Genomic DNA, 17,892 nt, shown 5'->3' with positions numbered 1-17,892 from the left:
TGATCCACCTTGATAAGGTTTGTTTTGAGACCGCCATACCCAATTTATGGCTTGTGTAACCAACAAAAAGACGATCAACTTGTCTTAATTTAGACATCCTGGAAATATAGAAGCTAAGTGCACATCTTGGATCAGCATGTGTAACCTCTCCTCTTCCATTCCAGAATGAGGTGGAGGATAAAAAGAAGGTAGCATGATTTTTTTAGTTAAATGAAACTCAAACACACCTGAAGGACCATTCCATCCTTAAAGAACACTGTGTAAGGAGGCTTGCAGGACAAGGTGTAATACTCACAGCGAATGAAAGCGCCCAAAGGTCCTCAGGGACAGCAGAAGATATGTTACCGAATGGTAATCGATTACCCCACCGTGGGCCTCCTCTGAGAGGGCGACCTTCTCTATGAAATACCACCCCGTCCGAGCTAATGAGATACGGATGAGCTAGAACCTCAGCTGGAGGAGCAAAATACCACCAGGAATTCACCAGTCTGAAAAGAAATGGAAGACAGTTTTAGTACCAGAGCAGTGTGAAAAATAAAGTGATAATATTCACATCAAGAGAGACTAACCTGAATTAGCTGGGAATCTACTTTAGAATGGTAAGATAGAAGTAGGTGGTAGAAACTCTCTTTTTCGCAATATTTTCCAATGGGACTCCGGGATAGGAGTAGCAGCACAAGAATTAGGAGGTTTGAATGCAGTAGCGTACAAGGGAAGGGTAGTTGATATGGTTAGTTAGGAACTGTTCTCCCATACGGAACGAGGGTGCTTTAATGGGAACAGAAGTGCAATAGAAAACAGGAAAGCATGGAAAGCACTCTGATTTTGAAAGAACAATTCATCAGGTGAAGGATAATCCAGTAAGAATATGTTGAAACCAAACGTGTCAAAGAACCAGGAAAGCACCAGCAAATTGTACAAAACGTAATCCAAGATTCAGGGTTGTATTACCAGAGACGAGGTCAGAAACAGGAGAATCACTCAAATCGAAGGTAATCGAAGGTAAGTCAGCAGCAAAGCAGAAGTCAGTAACCAGGCAGCAAAACAGAGAGCAAGAGCAAAGGATCAAAGAACTAAGGAACTAACTTCAATCAGAAGCGCTCACATATTGAAATGCAAGTCCTTTTTTAATTTCGGTCTAGGTGTGATGTGGGTGTGTGCGCGACGCTGGCGTGTGTCGCTTAGCCATTGAAACAGACGCAGAAAGCGGAGGTAAATTAAGGCAGAGCAGTCTGAGGCAACCGCCAGGCGCGCCAGAAAGAACAGCAGACCTCCTCTGCCTCAGAAAAGGACAGCGATGAAGGCTGGAAGCTGGAGCCATAACACAAGGCTGGAAGTTCACTCACCTTACGGGCTGATGTAAGAGGATGATCTTTAAAGTTAACAATCTTAAAGGACAGCAGTAAATAGGCTTTAATGGAGCACACGGTATGGGACGATTTTACCGTAAAAAAATGGTCACAATGACCACAAGTTCTAAAAATGCTACCACCAAAGGTTCGAACACCAAAAGTTCGAACCTTTAGTGGTAGCATTGTACAAAATGTGTCCCCCGCATCGCCCCGCTCACTATAGCTCACTATACTTTATGGTATAGTGAGCGGGGGCTGCGGGGGACACCCCCGCAGTCTTCCGTTAAAAAAAAAAAAGAAAATGAACCTGTGGCGCCGGTTCCCGATCACGGAAGTGAAAGGGAACTGGCTGCAGGAACCCAGCATGAAGATGAAGGTAAGTGGGGTTTGTTTATGTTGGGGGTGTGGATGGGTGGGGGTGTGCTGAGGGTGTGGGTGGAGGGGTGTGATGGGTGTGTTGTGTGTGTGGTGTGATTATGTATGTGTGTTTGCATGAGAAAGGTGCAAACTTTTGCTAGTTCGCACCTTTCTCATGCATAGATTCGAGCACACATTAGACATTTCAAAATTAGGTTGAGATCCCAAGCCGGGACTTGAAAAGGGACCGGAGGAAAAACATTTGTCAATCCTTTCGAAAACTGTATAACCAATGGAGACCAACGACCGCTGATTGTCAGATCCTTGGCATGGGCTCCCAACCCCATGAATGAGGCGGTCACTACAATTATTTCCGGCCATAGTTACCAAAAAGGTTCTCCCTTCAGAATGTTTTCATGGCAGGTCCACCACAGAAGGTCTTGTGCTACTCTGCTTTGAACCTGAAGAAGGTCCGACATCCTGCCTGAGAATTGTGACCATTGAGTTCTGAGAGCCCATTGGAGAGATCTCCTTCTGCGAGCCTCTGGCACCAGGAAAATGCAGGATGCCATGAGGCCGAGCAACCTCAGAAAATCGAAAGTACCCTGGAATTTGGTGACCATCTGCAGAATGTCTTTAGCCCTCACCTCGAGTGGCGAGGCTTTTCCCAAGGATGCATCTAGGACTGCCCCGATGAATTGGAGCCTTTTAGATGGTATCATTTGGGACTTCTTGTAATTGAGGGAGAACCCCAGTCTATGGAGGGAGTGACAGGTAGACCTGAGATGTTCCAGGGCCTGTTCAGGAGACCGGGCCCTGATCAGCCAATCGTCTAGCTAGGGGTTGACGTGAACCCCCCTTTCCTGAGACTCACTGTAACCATCACCATCAACTTGGTGAAAACACTCAGGACAGAGGTCTGCTGAAAGGCGGAACTCGAAACTGATAACGAGAACCGCCAACCGCGAACCCCAGGTATTTTCTGTGCTTGTGATGGTGAAAGTAAGCATCCTGAAGGTCCAATGATATGATGCAGTCCTGAAGCTCGAGGGCCTGAAGGAACTGAGAAAGGCTAACCATCTTCAACTTGCCCTTCCTGAGGAACTTATTCAAGTCTCAAGACCAAAATGGGTTTCAATCCTCCGTCCTTCTTGGGCATTAGGAAGTAAGGGGAGTACCAACCCTTGTTCCTCTCCACCACAGGTACTGATTCTATAGCACCTTTCTATAGCAGGGTCAATATTTCCTGCATAATGAGCAGATCTGGAACTCTGAAAGAGCTGTTCCCTGGTGGATGACTCCGAGGCTTCTTTAGAAAGGGAAGACAGTAACCCCGGGCAACTGTTTCCAATTCCCATGCATCTGAAGTAATACCCTGCCATTCTTGCAGATGCTGTGAGAGTCTGCCTCCCACTGGGGTATTGCGGATTAAGGCCTCAGAGATTTTGAGGCGGCTGATGCAGCGGCTGATGGTAAATTAGCTGTTGCCTGTGCAGTTTTAGTACCTCTCCCCGCCCACCACTGGGGAATCTTCTATGACCTCTTTGATTCAACGGTCCTCTCCCTCTTCCAACTGAGGAGTAATAGCAAAAGGACCTGCCCCTCCAAGCCGATCCAGTTGGGTGAGGTTGCGGTTGGCCGATTGCATCACCAAGGGATTTGGCTGCTGCTTTGGAGGTCTGCAGCTTCTCGCGCTTCTCGTCAGCCTTGCTGCCAAATACATGTGTGCTGTCAAAGGGCATGTTAAGAAGTTTGCACTGCACCTCTGGAGCAAAACCAGACTCTCAACCAGGCAAATCTGTGCATTACAGTACTGGCCACCATAGCCCTGCTGATAGTGTCAGCAGAGTCGAGACCAGTCTGGAGGGATTCGCACATTGCATCTTTCCCATCCTTGATAAATGTTTACAAATCCGTCTTTCTTCCCCTTCAGGGATATGTTCAGCCACCATCGCTACACAATCCCAAAGGGTGAAAGTGAATTTAGCCAGTGCACATAACGCTTGTCATCTCTGTCCGGGCAATAGTTGGGAATGCATGTTGTTTGGATGTAGAAGTGGCAGCTTGAATCAAACTTTCGGGAGTTGGATGCTTTGTCAGATAACAGGGGTCACTGCTCGACGCTCTGTACTTACTTGTCCATTTCTTATTCACTTCCTGAATTAATTCTGCCATCTCCCAGTTGGCGTTCACTTGCCTTTGTAGGGATCCATGAAAAGGAAGAATAGGGTCCTCCTGGGGTCCGTTATCTAGAATATCTGTGAGGTTGTCCTGTTCAAACAGAGATGCAGGCCTACTCCATGATCTGAGGGATCTGGTCTTCCAAACTCAATTTCTGGGGAAGTGTCCAACCCACTTGCAGTCTGTAGGGTTTCTTGAAGATGTTATTCTCGATTACTCAGAAATCAAGGCTTCTGGCAGCCTGGTGCCCCATTCTGCAACCCAAACGGACTTGATTCATCCGAAGATGGCTCAACATCCTCATAAATTGAGGAAAGTGACTAAAAAAAGTCTTTCCATGGTAATGGGTTGTATGTTGTCTCGACATCCCTCAAGGATTTTGCAATGTTGGTTGACAATGGTGTCGAAGTCTTAGATGCCGTCGACATCGAGGGCTTCGACGGCTTTGTCGTTGAGGACTTTTTAGGTACTGATGTCGAGATTTTCGGCGCTGAAGACCTTATTTTGGAAGGAGTCTTTTCTCTACTCAAGGGAACCTCCAATGGCTCCCGCAGAGTTTTTTCCTGGACACCCGGCCCGAGTGCGCACAGGTTTTGTCCTTTGCCTTCTTTTTGTCGTGTTTGTCGACATGGGTATGGCTCTTACCTTTCTTCGAGGGGATCGCAGCCGCATTCTCGAATACTTTGAGCATTTTAAGTCTGAATCTCTCCCATTCAGCCGGTGGGGTCGATTTGGTTGGGCAAGTGACTCGTTCTGGGGAGGAATTAGACAACGAAGATGGCAATCTGTGGCACCTTTTCTTTGAACGCTGTGAAGATGATGAGGAGTGGTGTGAACCACTGCGTGACTGGGATCTTTTAGCTTTCCTTTCTAAGAGGAGAGACATATCTTGACTCATTGGAGCATTGCTTTTTTTCCCCGATGGTGGTGTTGAAGGGGATTTATGAGACCTACCTGCAGTTAACTTCCCTCTATGTTCTTTCAGGGCTTTTGCTGTCATCGATGAGTGGATCCTAGGCCCCACAGACACACCCGATGGGGGTCCGTAAGGGACATTTTCGAGCTGCAGTCGTGACACTTTTTGAACCCCAATCTCAGAGTTGATGACGCTGATGACGATGCCATTTTTGATCACTGAACTCAAAGGTTTCTAGTCAAGGAACCGATTTCCAAAGCGATAGCTCTCGCAGAAAAATTTAACTGAAGCCAACAGTCGCTGCGCATGCTATATACCATCGATGATGTTGACATTGAGAAGCAGGCATTCGAGGGACATCGAGTTGACAGGCATCGTCACACAGCGCCCCCTGCTGGAAAGATGTTCCAAAGCAGCTAAAGCTGGATATGGAGATATCATAAGATGTGGAATACGTGCGAGGACACAATCCATTCTAAAGTGCCATTTTTGGTTTATGATATTTCAGCCAATTTGTATAGGTCTACTTATGCCTCTTTTTTATTCTGACTTCACTGTCTATATAATTTTCCCTATTCTGCATACATCACTGAATGGCTCATCGTAAGATTGCTTGTCTCTTTACAATAGCGTGATCGCATAGCGCCTTCTATGGTCTCCCATCATTTACTATTTTAGTGCCAGAACAACCTTTATTTGAACATACCCAATTCACGTTTTGCAATAGCATAGTGGAACCCTCTATGTAATTATCATGTGCTTCTGATCGCTGATGAATTAATGATGTCAGCAGATGTCAGGCAAGGATTTATTTTGTCCATGTAATTCCGTTTCTTCCTCGATTAATAGCAATATCACAATTGTCATTAGACTCTAAATTACACTATTTATACTAAGCCTAAGCGGTAGCTGTCACTCTACGTTCTATGGATTATGTTCAATCCCATGACCATGCAAAGTCACATCCAGGCAGGAACATCTATCAAAAAGTACTTAGTATTGTTCGTTATCCATGTATATTGTACCTGTATATCACCTGCCTTTTGACCATTTAGCATCCTGAAGCTCCAAGCCTCCTTATAGGCTGACAAACATGAGCCATATCGTTAGATTTTGCCTGCAGCATTTGAGGAGGTTCTATGCCCCACATTTCATCCTGCATGTCCATACCCTTACCGACTTTGTACAAAGCTGGGCAAACCATGTTAAAAATCACACAGTATAACTAAATAGGCCAGAGGCTCGCAAACTTAGCACATCTATACAAGTATGTACACTTCTCATTAAGGATTCAGTGCATTTTTCCTTAGCAGATCAAAAGGTTTATTATCAACATTTTTAATTAATATTTATCAGTAAAGCATCAGATAGGCCCAACAAGCATATTAGTATTCGGTTCTTCTACTGTTAATTTGCCATTGTTTATTGTGTTATTTCCAGCCTATAGTAACCACCCATTTGGGTCTAGCAACTCTGAGTTTAGAAGCATTCCTGTAAGCTATTATTTCCATCTATATGTTTTTGTTCAGTCAACCCGGTCTCTCATTGCCCAATAGTAATGTGTTTCCTTAAGAAGTCAAGAGATTATCTGTCGCCAAAAAAGTACCACCCCCTCTCCTGCACTCTGGGACAATATTGTAAACAGTACATCAGTTTTGTTAGGCTGGAGTCACTTTTTTTAAAATTATTTATAAGGTAACCATCTCATTGGCCGACTACTACTGTATGTGTGTCTCACTACATGCCATGTCTTCTGTAACTGTGCCAAGCAAATTTCCATCCATATTACGTTCGCTGACTAAATTATCACATTAATTATTACTTAGTTTATATGCAGGGAGCGAGATGAGGTTCAACTATGACTGTTCTCGAACTGTCTTCCACACATGATTGACCCCAACCTTCGAGAGGCAGGCAATCATACCCCAAACTACACATATATTCTAGATATGGTAACATAACATCTATACACATACTCTTCCTAAATGTGAGACGAGAGCATGGAGTATGGGTATGTTCCCATTGTTTGGCTACAGCAGTTTTCACTTGATGTGATGACCTGTAATTGCGAGATAGTGTTAAAATTCTGAAGAACGTGTGTAGGATTAATACATGGACAGTCACTCTGTGGAAAGAAACAAGAGAGGTTTTTGTGCAACTGTACAGTCAACATGTTCCTGTTGTATGTATTGTGGCCAATCACGGTATCACCGCCATCTGTATCATTGGGCCCAAACTGAAAGGCATGGGAACGCCTGACTGAAGACAGGGTCAGGAGGAACATCCAACAGGGGTTGTGCAAGGGGAATACCTGATAATAGCTCAGGGCGTAGTCATGGGTGGCGCCAGCCCCCGGACTGCGGAGGGCAGAATCCCTGCCACTCTCAGGCAGAAGCTATCTTTTGAGGCACCCAGATCGTGGCTCCAATATCAAAGGGTGCAACTGCAAGAGCCTGCTAAATTTCTCTCCTCAGAGAATGATGTATTTATTTACATTTAAACAATAATTAACGGAATGGCAGCAGCACAAGTATAGTGGCAGAGGACAAAAGCCAGTCCAAGCCATATGATGAAGCCAAAGACTTAACGGCGCCAATGATTTTCGCACCTTGAAACACTTGTGTATAGGCGCGTTACAAATGCCATATCATATCATATCATTAGCAACTTTGTGAAACGAAATAGCCTGTGAATTGGGGTGAAAGATGCATCTAATGGGCAAAAAGAAGGTGTAATACTAATTCAGAATCATAAGTTCAGAGGAAGAGGGAATGTACACAGGGCGATGGGTGTAATGGGACCGCTCACTATCAGCTTTCACAACTACCATCCAATCCCCTAAAATGTTTGAGGCTGGCTCCGCCCTTGGGCATGGTTGTATAGGGTTGAAGAGCCCAGAGTCCATAAACCCGTCCAGTTTAGTAATATCCAACAGGTATGCTGAAAAACACCAGTCCGCATCAGAATCCAAAGTCAAATCAGTTATCAAAAATCCAGGATAGAAATTGCCAGTAGAGCCACACAGGTGACTAAATGCCTAAGCCAAGAGTACGCGGGAGAGAACGTGATCCAGAAAACCAATGCAGAAATGAAAACCAGGAGAACGATGACAAGGAAACACACCTAAACGTTGCTTGTGGAAATCCAAAAGGAGCATTTGAGAAGAGTAATACTGGCGAGCGTGGTCCCTTCTGCGTCGCCCTGAGCGCAGAGAACCATGAAGTAATCGCTGCTCTGCCAGTCAGGAACAGTAGTTACCGACTCCAGCAACGGTCATGGAGCCACCATGGAAGTCGCAGTGGACCCGCCGGAGCCGATGCACCCCTGGTGATGCGCAGATCGCAACACATCTCCATGGGAACAAACCACTGTGTGCCCTAAAAGGTGTTTAAATCATTGTTGTTCATTTCAGTGATGAAAGATTAAGTTACATCCTTATTGAGTTTCATGCTCCCAGCACCAGATTGATCCCATATAACCCTCACATCCTTTGTGCCCTGTTGCTCACTTTTTTGAAGGTTAAATAATTTACTTTAAGTTCTTCCTGATTTTTCGGCTAAGTTAAGCACAGGATCTAAGGCGCATCTGCCAGCTGAATCAGCAATAGCCCGAATATTGCCATGTGTCCCACAAGCCACAGTGTTCGCAGGAGAGTCACTATCTGTGCTGCTATTTTGTTTGTTCTAAGGCGTTTTGTGTTGTGATCATTTTCTCACCCCCTGTGCTTTAGTTGACTTGATGGAATTATGGTTTGTTTTACCTTAGTGTTGTCAGGTTTTCCCTGATTGCCTAAGTTAAGCTTCTGCTGCCAACGATGCCTCATGCATTAAACCAGAAGAATCCGACCTACCCCCCTATTAGAAACAATGAATTGCTAGCCATGGGATGCTCCCTTTCCATTGGCTCCACAGAACCCGGATAGGTGTCCCTACTATGATATCCATGCTCCACATTTATTCTACTTAACTGTGTGTTAATACTCTTCACAGAGAGCACCTCCAAGATTTAATGTATTAGTTCAGTGCGTTTCAGTTTCCATTGATATGGTTTCACATAATATTACAAGTACCTTTAATATTTCCAGATAATAGGATTCTGTGAATGTTTTGCTGGGCTTTTATCTCTGCAATACCTCCAATATTGTCATTAACAGACTACTTGCAGAGATTGTTCTTCTCACGTCTTCATTGCTGTCTGACAGCCGAATCCAAGAAATACAATACGTTTGCCTCCACATTGTTAGATGGGTCTACTAAACTGTTTGAATTTATAGAATCAAGCTTTGTACCAACTATGTTGCCACCTCCAGCACAAACTACTAAATGTTCAATGACCAAATCAATCATCTTATCAGCCAATCAGTGGACTCTACAGTGTTGGCAAGGCTCTAAATCTAGAGACCTAACACGGATAGTATCCTTGCATAGCTTATTTTTGGCCTCCCTCTTGTTTACAGAATCGTAGGTTATGTTGTGACAGAGGCATAGAAGCTAAAATCGACCAGTACCAATTCAGGATTCTCAGCCTTGTTTATGTTGGCAGCAGCGTGTGGTAAGTGGTCGAGGAGTCCAGCACAAACAGGATTCAATCAACTTTCTGCAGTAGGTCTATATCCTCGCTGATCAGCGTCAGTCTTACCAATGTTTACACTCCAGTGAGCAGCATTGCCCCACTCCTTTCTCCGGGTGAGCGGGAGTTGGCGTGAAGAGGCAGTGCTTTGCGCGTGTAGTTGTCACACCGCTTCAGCACGTGAGTCAGCTTACATGTTTAGGTTTTTGTTGATTCGCACTGGTGCTACTACCCTTGGGCTTCATAGAACTCGACTGTCACAGACATTGATCATGATAATTAAAGACAAATAAGAACGGTTTTCACATTTTTCCTAAATTCATATAGAAAAATACTGTTTCTCCAATATTCAGTGGAAGACCATCCCACAGTTTGATGCCAAGAATTGTACAAGAACGACCAAACATTCTGCTTTCTTATATCTTGGGGCTGCAAGAGATGAACACAATGAGAATCTAAGTGGTCTATTCGCCATACGCCAAACAATATCCTTTTTAAGTATTCTGGAGACTTGCCATAAAGCCTATTATGAATAATAGTGAAAACATTAAACTTAATGTGTGCAGAAACGCGAGAGCGGCATTCAGGCGTAGATGGTCCACAGCTGCACCAGAACACACGCTGCTCAAAGGTTTAGTATTACCCCACAGTCAACGTTCCACAGCAACTCAGATCCTTTCACCAATCACAAATGATCCGGATCCCCAGTGACAAATCAATACACAATATGAATCGGCACCAAGGCCAGAAGAGCTACAGGAGGTAGATTACCTTAATGTTGATGATGATATCTGGCTTCAGTGGTAGATTTTTAATGAGATCTATCTGCTCGCCAATCGACAGGTATTCCTCACTGGGGGAAGGCAACCCACAAAGAACATATCCTGGAAAACGAAATCAATGTCACACTAGGGTAAAACATAGCAACCTGAGCAGTAGAAACAGTCGCCATTTTACTTTAAGCTCAATAAAGTACGTACACAAAATTAAGATACTGTTCAGAATCACAGTAGAAAGCTCTAAATGCCATATAAAATGGGAGTACACACCCTACTATACCACACTGCTCAGACAAAAACAACAAAAGGGTGTGAGTAAGCACACATCCAGTTCTCATAGAAACCTAAGAAATACACAATTTATTTTATTCCCCCCCACCAACTGAGAACCAGAAACGCATATCTTTTTATCTTTGTCATTTGTCAACAACCCCACATTTAAAAAGATTATCATTTAGCCTTTTGAGGACAGGCTTTGACAGAACGATTCCCATGCTTTACTTTGCTCTCAGAAGGCCAGCTATCCAGCCTTTTTAAATGTTTGGTTTGGCACACATGTTGGCATTAAAAGAAAATGGGCCTCATTACGAGTCTGCCCGTCCGGAAACAACGGTGGCGGTAAACCCGCCGCCACCATTATTTCCGGACCGGTAGATTAAGAGTTCTGCAGGCGGGAGGTGTCATTCCCCCCCAGGTCTGACCTGGCGGGAGTAACGCCACCCGCATGCAGGCGGAAATGGAAACACCGGCTCCGTCATAGACGGAACCGATGTTACCATGGTCCACATTCCCATAGAATCCTATGGAACTCTATGGGAATGGGGAACAACACCGTTACCACCTCTGGAATTACCGGTACCCACGGATGTAATACCCTGGTGTTACTGGGTGGTCCGGAGGCGGTTTTTCCGGCACGTTTACCGCCGGACTTGTAATGAGGCCCAGTGACTTAAGGCAGGTTTTGTCATACCAAGTGTGCCCCAGAGTGTTTCTGCCAAGGTATTTGTGGCATTTGGAAAATGTGCCTGGAGGCAGGTGAATGCACTTAGCAGCATACCTTTGTTAGGTAGAACTGTGAAATAGTCACCCATGGGAAAAGACAGAGCAGCAGCGCTCCGCTCCATTTTCTTGCAACTAATCTAGCACTCATACATTTACTCAAGGGTGGATGTGCTCCAAAGTCGAAGCGTATCGTGGCAAGGAAAAAAGGTAGGAGGAATGTGCCAGGGAAGCACTCTGTCTTTTTAGTGCAGAATATTCACCACACTCGATTTTTATAGCAGAAAGATCAGTGCATGCAAATTCAACTATAAAATATATTTGTATAGAAGGTACAGATGGTATGTTTGGAAAAGGGGCTAATGGTTTATTTGGAGTGGAGGTTGCAGGGGGGAAACCCCTGCATTTTGCTGATGCACTGAATTTTATAAATGATGAAAACGAACAAAATGCACACTTCAAAATGAGTTGAGGGACAGGAGAGAACTGACTGTAGTGGGTGGAGGAAGGAAGATGCTGCATCACTCATCTTCTGCATGGGGATGTGCCCAAAGCATATGCAAGCCCACCCTCTGCTATGAGAAAATCGATCCATTAATTCATTCATTCATTCATTCGTTCATTCGTTCATTCATATATCCATATAAAAGGCTAAAGATGTATTTGGAAATTCGTTTCACCACTAGATGGCAGCGTGATTCAAAGTATAGATGGCATTTGGGGTTGCAAGCAGAAACTGTATGGCACAGGAAATGCTAGATCGGCATACATTACTTCAGGGACAGCTAGTGCAGCTTTTGGTCCCATAGGGGCATCAATTAGGCATTTGCAGTATCACTGCGCTAGTGCTGGATTTAATGCTGCATGAATTACACTATTATGCACTGGGTAGATGCTGCATGATATGGCTTTTAGTCTGCAAAAAAGAACAGCTTGCACCGTGTGCGATTACTCCCAACACATTCAAATCCAGTTATTCTCAACTCGCTTATCACAGGTTTGCACAAAGGCAGGGGGCCATACCATCATCGAATCCTAGTGAAACGCATCATATGCCAGAGAAGATTTATGTGGAATATTCATCAGTGCCATTAAATTGGGACTGTACAAATCACTTTTTGTTCATAGTATTTAAGAAGAACATACCAACGTGACCGACTTCCGCTGTGTTAATCTTATCCACAATCAACTTTGTTACAAGCTCTTCGGGAACACTTAAACCTTGGACAAGTAACTCCTGCATCTAAAGAAAGAAAACAAAGACAGTGGAACAGATAAGGCGTAGGCTGTATTGTGTAACTTTAATTAATGCATTGTGCTCATCTTTCTAATTTGGAGAGCACCGGGATTTCTTTGAAGTGGACATTATCCAACAAGCGACTGCAATTATCTACAGGGACGCATATCCCTCATATAGTCACAATTGACAGTATGTACCTTGTTTCCATCACATTTCGGAGTTCTTCCTACAGAGGTCTATTTTTAAATACACCAAAGCCTTCCCCCTCCCAACTTTGCTTCCAGCAGGCAGCCCTAATATAACGTGATATGCTGTTGTTTTTCTGCCTGTGCCCATTTCAAAGGAGAAAGGATTAATGACTTACCTTTAAGTGTAGCGACCCAGTATCGGTTTTTTGTATAGTCACATACTTCAGAATATTTCACCAGCAGGCTGGGAACGCCCTGGAAACCTCACTCAATTTAAATGCATTGAATCTACAACTAGCCTACATTAGCCAGCTGCTGCTGCTTCTTTAAATCTTCAACCACAGCCAGTGCTGCCAGCCAACATTCTAGGGATTACAGCTTCACTTTCAGATTCTTGATGCATGATCTCAAACCAAATCAATGAATCCAAGCCTCATAGGGGTGGCGTATAATAAGAATGTATTTCTTATGCAGCGCTGCACACCCATAGGTCTCGGAGCACTGAAATAACAGAAGACATTATCCACACAGAGTGGTACTCTATCATATCATACTCTCATACTCTATAATAAAAGGCAGATGTACGTTTGTCCGAAGGCGTCCCGCCTGTTATCACCGCTGGAGGGAGCTGTTGCCTTACGCATACAACAAAAAGACTTCAAGTTCATCTTCCAGGTGAACAACATGTGTATTTCAACAATGATAACATACATTTAGCTGCAGAAAAGGCCCACAAGAGATGCTTGCCGGAAATCGGCGTAAAGTTGCATATACAAAGTAAATATATACTTAAAAAAAACAAATTATTGATTAGCACTATTTCTCTAACAAAATAAATTACTTTTTTTTAATGTGCTCATGTATAATGTAATTATTCATTGTAATAATTATTGGTATGTATTATATACATAATATGCTTCATGTACACGGTTTAAACTTTATTTGACTTCAATTTACTTTATGATCTCATGTCAACTTCGAATCATGCTGCACGTGAATTGTATTACTCTGACATCCCTAAACATTACATATTTGAGCCCAAAACCCATAAGTGGAATCTAAGACCATGAGGAGCAGATACAATTGTACGTATGTACTATGTTTAACGTTGAACGGATTCTGTGAGATTTTATTCGAGGTTACTACTCCTCCATGTAAAAGGTACAAGATCCTTTACAAACCATTTTTTTTCTATTAACATGATTTACTTTAAAATACACCACATAATCTATTTACACTCTGAAAATGTCTTCCATTTCGCACATCAGTCCGCGTTCAGTGGCTTTTTCACTGGTACATCTATAAAAGACACCAACACTGGGAAACTCCACTTGCGGGTAAAAGTATCTAATTTGGGCATTTGTATGGCGCCTATATAGCACAAGTGTTTGCAGGCGCCATCCCCAGTATTGGGTCTTTAATAGGTAAACATTCTTTAGAGTACAGAATACCAAACAGGCACGTAAGCAATGCAAAATACATGGGAACAGAATACACAGACTACACATGATGCAGAAGGTCAAACATATAACCAATCATTGCTTGCGCGCCTGGGATGGAGGGAAGGAAGACGCTCATCGGAAACCGGTTTCTCAGCACTGCCTGGCAGAGCAGTGCATCTTGGCAAGCTGTAGAGTTCAAGCTGTAATGCCTGCTGTGTACACTCAAATTCGCAGCACTAGCAGATCTCTTGGACCGGATTGTTGGAGAACAGGTGCGTGCAATCACCCTGTCCCTGGTAGAGTGCAACGTCACCCAGACAAATTGCTGTTCATAACCTAAGGGATACAGAGCACAATCCTTCAAGTGATGCGATGTTTTGTTTTGATATGACACAGACCTTGCTTTCATAAGAAAGGGTAAATAAGCAATGCTCTGGACACCTGAAGGATTCCGTACTGTCCAGTTAGAAGTACAGAGCCCTTTTAGCATTCAGGGTGTGCAGTGGCCTGTCTGCTGCACCGGTCGGGTTTTGGACACCCACTGTGATGCTCTAGTCTATATCATATGGCCGTTTCACATCACCTTGGTGGCAAAACGTGGGTTTGTCCTTAGCACTACTGTAGAATCTCACAAAGCAGAACAGCATTTCTAAACGTAACAGGCTTGCTGATCGGACACCCACCCAAGGAACATGGTTGCCAGGATGAAAGAAACCTTTGAAGAGCTTCAGTTCCGAGCTGTGAGCGGGCTCGAGCGAAAGGGACGTCAAAAACAGCACATGCGTCAGCTGCCTTGCTGGCTTTGGCCTGCGGATCCACCCCCCTCAGAATTCTTTGACCACAGTGATGGTGAACAATGAACACAGCCCTGGCCTTTTACTCGTGGGAGCAGACGGATGGATGGATGGAAGTTTACTGAAGAACACTGCTAGCCATGGCCAGCAGATAAGGCAAGATCTTGTGAGGCTTGCAAAGGACTGGGTGCAGGCCATAACTGGCACAGCAGCTGCAGAATCGGTCCACTTCTTTCGGTGACCCTCACAGAGCGCTCTAGACTAGGCCAGAATGTCAATACAAATCTGCATAAATGCTAGCTGACCAAACTAAGAACACAGCAGCCACGTTGCAGTTTCAGTGAGGTTGGGTCATGATGGAACAACCAAGCCTGTTACCTGGGCAACATGATGTGGTTGCTAGGTAAGTGAACATAGATTTCCAGAGAAAGAGGAGTACCAGGGCTGTCTGGCCCACATCAAATCGATCAGAATCATCCTGCATGGGGTGCTCCTCAGCTTTTGGACCAGAAGAATCGAAGAAAAGGCATACACAAACGTCCTCGACCAGTTGATCGAAAATGCATTCCCCGAGACTCTGTATAGTGGAACCTGGAGGCAAAGTCTCTGCATTTTTTGTTCTTAGCTACAAAGTGACCCAAGCACAGAAATGCCGTTCCACCAGCTCTTCGTCCAACTCCCATTTTTGGTAGCCCTTCAAATCTCTTCTGAGCAGGTCTGCGGTCATTCTATTTTGCTGCCATTTACACTGCCGACAGGGGCACATGATACTTGCAGCACCACTGCTAAAGGAGCTACACCTTGCGAGGCAGTGTCAGGGACCTGGCGCCCTGCTGCTTTCAAATGGGAAACATCACAATCATGTTGTACCTCTAGATCCTGATGGTTGTACCAGAGATCAGTGGAAGGAATGCTCTCACAGAGTGAGCCAGCTTGTCCTCAGCTCTAGCACACTGATGTGTCACAACGACTTTCTGGACCACTGGCCCTGAATCTGAAGATGTGCTTAGGTGTGAATCCCAGCCCGCCAGATGCATTTAAGACCTGTGACAGATTGATGCACCTCCTGCTGGAAGAGCAGTCTCATGACCAGTTTGAAGCTGTAGGTCCACCTGGACTAGGAACGCTTCATCACATCATTCAAACGCACAATGTCTTCCTCAACCCCATCCAGCTGACATGACTGGAGGTCCAGCCACTCCAGCAGTGAGTGCTTCTGCAATCAGCAAGATCCAGAAGAACATGAGCCCTAGAAGCCATTTGTATACCTTTACAGGCACAAACATTTCTCACCTGACTGAGCCGCCATCTGTCACAGCGAATACAGTCTTGGATCGAATGGCTTAACTAGCCTCTCCTCCGTGTCGAAGAGGGCACCAAGTAATTTCACCTACTCTTCATTTACCAAGAATCCACGCCGTCCTTAAAATCTTTCATTAATACCTTTTATGAAATGAATAGAGGCTCAGCTGCTGAGCTAGTGGTCTGGGATTGTTTCAAAGCGGCAATCAGGGGAGAATTGATACATTTTACAGCCCGTACAAGGAAAAAGGGGATGGTGGAATTGAAATATCTGGAGAGTAAGTTAGAAAAGTGCCGGAAGAAATTTCAATTGTCAAGGAGCAGTGAAGACAAGGTAAAGATGGAGAGTGTGTGTGAATCCTTGAGGAAGGAAATGGACATGCAGAGTGAAAAAGGTCTATTTTTCATGAGGCAGAAATATTGGGAGCAGGGACATAAGGGGGGGGGGGTAGATTGCTAGCCAACAAGTTGAAGGGCTTGATTGCTAAAGCGTATGTTGCAAAAATAGTGAAAGAACAGGGAATATCTAAGGTTAAGAGGGAGGAGATTTGTGAATGTTTTAGGACATTTTAGTCCTTGTACACAGAAACCTTAATTTCTGGGGACAGACAGCTTAGAAGAGAATTTAGAAAGATACATTTGCCAGAATGGACTGCGGAACAAGCCTTACATATTGATCAACCAATCAGGGAGGAGGAGATAGTAAGAGCAGTTGATCAACTCAATGAGGGAAAATCACCAGGCCTGGATGGGTTGCCAGTCGAGTTCTACCGGGCACTAGGTCCTGAATTAGCTCTATTAATATGAAGCCTGTATAATAATTTTATGGCTGAAGGGGTTATGTGCCCAACAATGTGAGAGGCATGTATCTCTGTAATCCCAAAACTAGGTAGGGACCATACGAAATGTGAAAATTATAGGCCAATAACGTTATTAAATGTAGACACTTAAATATTGACTAGAATATTGACAAATAGGCTGGACTTGTACATTGGGGGACTGATTGAGCATTCTCGAGTTGGGTTTATGCGTGGAGGCATGGCTATGACCACATCAGAACTATAATTGATATATTGGGTGTACCCAAAGATGAAGTTGAGAACATGTTAATATTTCTGGATGCAGAAAAGGCGTTTGATCGGGTCAAATGTTATTTTTTAGATTACACTCTTAAGAAGATGGGGTTTGGGGATGCCTTTTTGAGAACCATTAAGGCTTTACATTTTGTTATTAGTGCAACGATATGGGTAAACAGAGACATTTCTACATCTTTTCCCTTAGCTAGGGGTCCCAGACAGGTTTGTCCACTGTCGCCTTTTGTTTTTAATCTGGTACTACAACCCCTGATAGCTTACATTAAACAGGAACAAAGTTTACGGGGACTCAAAGTAGGGGAAGGGGAAATTAAAGTGTTATGTTATGCAGGTGACATGACAATAATGTTTATCTAACCCACAGGAGGGGGGGGGAAATAGACTCAAAAGTATGGTTGAGGAGGTTGGACACCTGTCTGGGCACAAGATCAATTGGGAAAAATCAGTGGTCTTTCCTCTGAATGTTAACCAGCCAAGAAGCAATTTGAACTCATGGAACTGTCAGTGGAATACAGGAACAGTGAAGTATTTGGGGATTCATCTGGTTTGTTACCTGAAAAAGATGGTGGAGTATAATGTAACTAAGATAGTGGAGGTACTCCAAAAAGATATATTAAAATGGGATCGACTGGTACTTGATGTCTGGGTGAAGATTCATGCTATAGAAATGGTGCTTTTG

The 17,892-nt window shown here is 44.1% G+C and overlaps 1 protein-coding gene across 3 annotated transcripts in view; it reads right to left on the bottom strand.

The window, feature by feature from the left end:
- Nucleotides 1–17,892, bottom strand: part of AK9 (adenylate kinase 9) — a 1,784,103-nt gene that overhangs the window by 1,508,514 nt on the left and 257,697 nt on the right. For all 3 annotated transcript variants that reach the window (XM_069606660.1, XM_069606662.1, XM_069606661.1), the window contains exons 6-7: nucleotides 12,300–12,396; nucleotides 10,147–10,259 (exon numbers count right to left, since the gene is read on the bottom strand). In XM_069606660.1, the coding sequence (XP_069462761.1) occupies nucleotides 10,147–10,259; nucleotides 12,300–12,396 (210 nt within the window). The remainder of the gene's footprint in view (nucleotides 1–10,146; nucleotides 10,260–12,299; nucleotides 12,397–17,892) is intronic.

This window comes from Ambystoma mexicanum, chromosome 4p (assembly GCF_040938575.1).
Source record: "Ambystoma mexicanum isolate Mex_15411 chromosome 4p, UKY_AmexF1_1, whole genome shotgun sequence".
Classification (NCBI taxonomy): Eukaryota; Metazoa; Chordata; class Amphibia; order Caudata; family Ambystomatidae; genus Ambystoma; species Ambystoma mexicanum.
This window is presented reverse-complemented; position numbering and strand designations above follow the sequence as displayed.